At 46.1% G+C, this 3,137-nt stretch overlaps 1 protein-coding gene across 1 annotated transcript; it reads right to left on the bottom strand.

Moving 5' to 3' along the window:
* Positions 1-38: 38 nt before the first annotated feature.
* LOC112078113 (pancreatic secretory granule membrane major glycoprotein GP2-like) lies at positions 39-1,382 on the bottom strand. The gene is made up of 4 exons (XM_024144443.2): positions 1,121-1,382; positions 832-982; positions 278-353; positions 39-92 (listed from the first exon to the last, which is right to left on the bottom strand). Exons 1-4 carry the CDS (start codon positions 1,321-1,323, stop codon positions 73-75), a joined length of 450 nt encoding a protein of 149 aa, XP_024000211.1. The 5' UTR covers positions 1,324-1,382; the 3' UTR covers positions 39-72.
* Positions 1,383-3,137: the final 1,755 nt, after the last annotated feature.

Here is a 3,137-nt window from a genome sequence, read left to right as displayed (position 1 = left end):
GCATATGAAGGATTGCAGGGGCCAGAGTCTGGAGTGAGCTGGGACCCAGCATATGAAGGATTGTCCCAAGGCTCACTCCAGACTCTGGGCCCCTGGGGGCCAAAGAGAATCAGACTGTTAGAGAGGAAACACACCAGAACGACGGCCGAGTGCTTCTGACCAGAATATCGGCCACAAATATTTGTTAATTTCCCGACTATTCTACATTTAGGTCCAAAGCCTATACAATATATTAGCTCATAAACTATGTAAGTCATTACTAAAGTAAAATATTTACAGGTGATTGGCCCGATGGTGAGGGGATTGAGGCGGATGGACTTGGACACAGAGCGCGATCTCCTCCTGGAACACACCTGTAGAGAGAGAAACCAAACAGTCAGAGAGACCAAACACTAACTCAGAGAGACCAAACACTGAGTCAGAGAGACCAAACACTAAGTCAGAGAGACCAACCAAACAGTCAGAGAGACCAAACACTAAGTCAGAGAGACCAAACACTAACTCAGAGAGACCAAACACTAACTCAGAGAGACCAAACACTAAGTCAGAGAGACCAAACACTAATTCAGAGAGACCAACCACTAACTCAGAGAGACCAAACACTAAGTCATAGAAACCAAACACTAAGTCAGAGAGACCAAACACTAAGTCAGAGAGACCAACCACTAACTCAGAGAGACCAAACACTAAGTCAGAGAGACCAAACACTAAGTCAGAGAGACCAAACACTAAGTCAGAGAGACCAAACACTGAGTCAGACTGACCAAACACAACGAAACCTGAAAGCCTAAGGAGAGAGTTAATGAGTCTGAGAAGAACATCAGGACTCACTGGAGTGCAGGAGGAGCTCCCCTGGTCACACAGGCTGAGGCTGCAGTGCAGGAAGATGTAACGGTAGTCCCCCTGCAGTAGAGCAGAGAAGCGAGCCCTGAGGGATGAGCCGCTTTCCTCCACTGTCACCTGGGTACGATTTGTAGGACACCTGGGAGAAGAGCCAAGAAACAGCAAAGGGTTCAAGGGATGCACGGCTACACAGACCGTACACAGCAACAAACATACCGTACTTCACACACAAAACAAACACACATAGATATGCAAACTGATGAATAGAGTCATGGACCTGTCCTGAATCATGTAGGTCTGTGGGAGATTATCAGGGCTGGGTGATTCCGTGGTGTAGCAGTCTTCCAGAACAACAACAAAACGTTCTGCCTCTGACTCCTCTACGGACACGCCCACGTGCAGGGAGGAACCCGCAATCAGGGTGACTGGCTGACCAGCTGGGTAAGGCTGTGTGTAGTTGGTATCGCGGTACAGAGACATGGAGGCCTTGGCCTTGGCACCGACTCTGACAACTTTATGATCMGTTCTGTGAAGAGGTACAAAGGTACAAAGAAAACATGTAGGACCGGCACGAGGAGACCCTGGAGAGAGAGAGCCGTTGAGGCGGCCTAATGACAACTGGCCTCAAATGCCACAATCTAGCCTACCAGTGCGGGGAGGTGGATAACCCGACCGGGCTATGCAACGTACAGGAACTACCGTGCGCTCTATTGCGTAACACGGTGTTGCCGTACTTTCCGCTCTCCACGGTTACGCCTGGGAAGTGGGCGCAGGTCTCCTACAATGGGCCTTGCCCTACCTCTTGACCCCCCCAGAATTTTTGGGTAGTATCACGGGCTTTTCAGGCTTCCAGCCACGTCTCCTTGCTGTTTCATACCACCCATACGACCGTGTTGGGCTCTCGCTGCTCCATCTCCATACGAGCGCGGCGATATTCCCAATGATTGGCGCCAGTGTCCCTTTTCCCTCCAATACTTCGTCCAAGTCCACGAGTCTGGTTGTTCTGTTGAGCTCTCCCCGCCGCTTGGTCCTAGGTTGGTGTGGGTGATTCTGTAACGGGTGTCGCTCCTCCTCTTCCTCGGAGAGGAGGAGGAGAGAAGGATCGGTGGACCAAATACGCAGCGAGGTATGTAGACATAATGATTTTATTTAAACAAGAACATAACGAACTATACTTGAAATGATTACAAAATAACAAACGGACCACGTAGACCGAAACCTGAACTGGAACATTACATAACAACGAAAGAACGACACGAGCAGGAAACAGACTCAATAAAAACGAAAACAACCGAAACAATCCCGTGTTGGTGCGCAGACACAAACACAGGAGAACAATCACTCCACAAACAAGAACAGTGGTGAACAGCCACGCTATATATGGTTCTCCAATTAGAGGAAAACGTAAAACAACCTGTCTCTGATTGAGAACCATATAAGGCTGATTAAACAGTGACTCTAAACACAAAAATATACAATGCCCACCCAACTACGCCTGACCAACTAAACATATACAAAAATAACATAATAGAGGTCAGGAACGTGACACCTTTGCTGTTGTTCTGGAATGATTGCACTTTTTCTCACCAAAGTACGTTATCTACTAGGAGACAGAACGCATCTCCTACCTGAGCGGTATGACGGCTGCGTGGTCCCATGGTGCTTATACTTGCGTACTATTGTTTGTACAGATGAACGTGGTACCTTCAGTCGTTTGGAAATTGCTCCCAATGATGAACCAGACTTGTGGAGGTCTACAATTTTTTTCTAAGGTCATGGCTTGATTTCTTTTAGATTTTCCCATGATGTCAAGCAAAGAGGCACTGAGTTTGAAGGTAGGCCTTGAAATACATCCACAGGTACACTCCAATTGAGCTCAAATTATGTCATTAGCCTTTCAGAAGCTTCTAAAGCCATGACATAATTTCTGGAATTTTCCAAGCTGTTTAAAGGCACAGTCAATTTAGTGTATGTAAACTTCTGACCCACTGGAATTGTAATACAGTGAATTATAAGTGAAATAATCTGTCTGTAAACAATTGTTGGAAAAATGACTTGTGTCATACACAAAGTAGATGTCCTAACCGTCTTGCCAAAACTGTAGTTTTTAACAAGAAATTTGTGGGGTGGTTGAAAAATTTTTGTTTATATGACTCCATAAATGTATGTAAACTTCCGACTTCAACTGTATATAGTATTTTTAAGTGAGACGATGCGTCTTGGGAATAAGTAGTGGTCACTTTTTTCAAAATCAGAGGCGCTTCACCCCGTGGGCTATAAATTGTATGATGAGA

Source organism: Salvelinus sp. IW2-2015, unplaced genomic scaffold (assembly GCF_002910315.2).
Source record: "Salvelinus sp. IW2-2015 unplaced genomic scaffold, ASM291031v2 Un_scaffold5270, whole genome shotgun sequence".
Classification (NCBI taxonomy): domain Eukaryota; kingdom Metazoa; phylum Chordata; class Actinopteri; order Salmoniformes; family Salmonidae; genus Salvelinus; species Salvelinus sp. IW2-2015.
The sequence above is the reverse complement of the archived record's forward strand: the minus strand, read 5'-3'. Positions and strand labels throughout refer to the sequence as shown.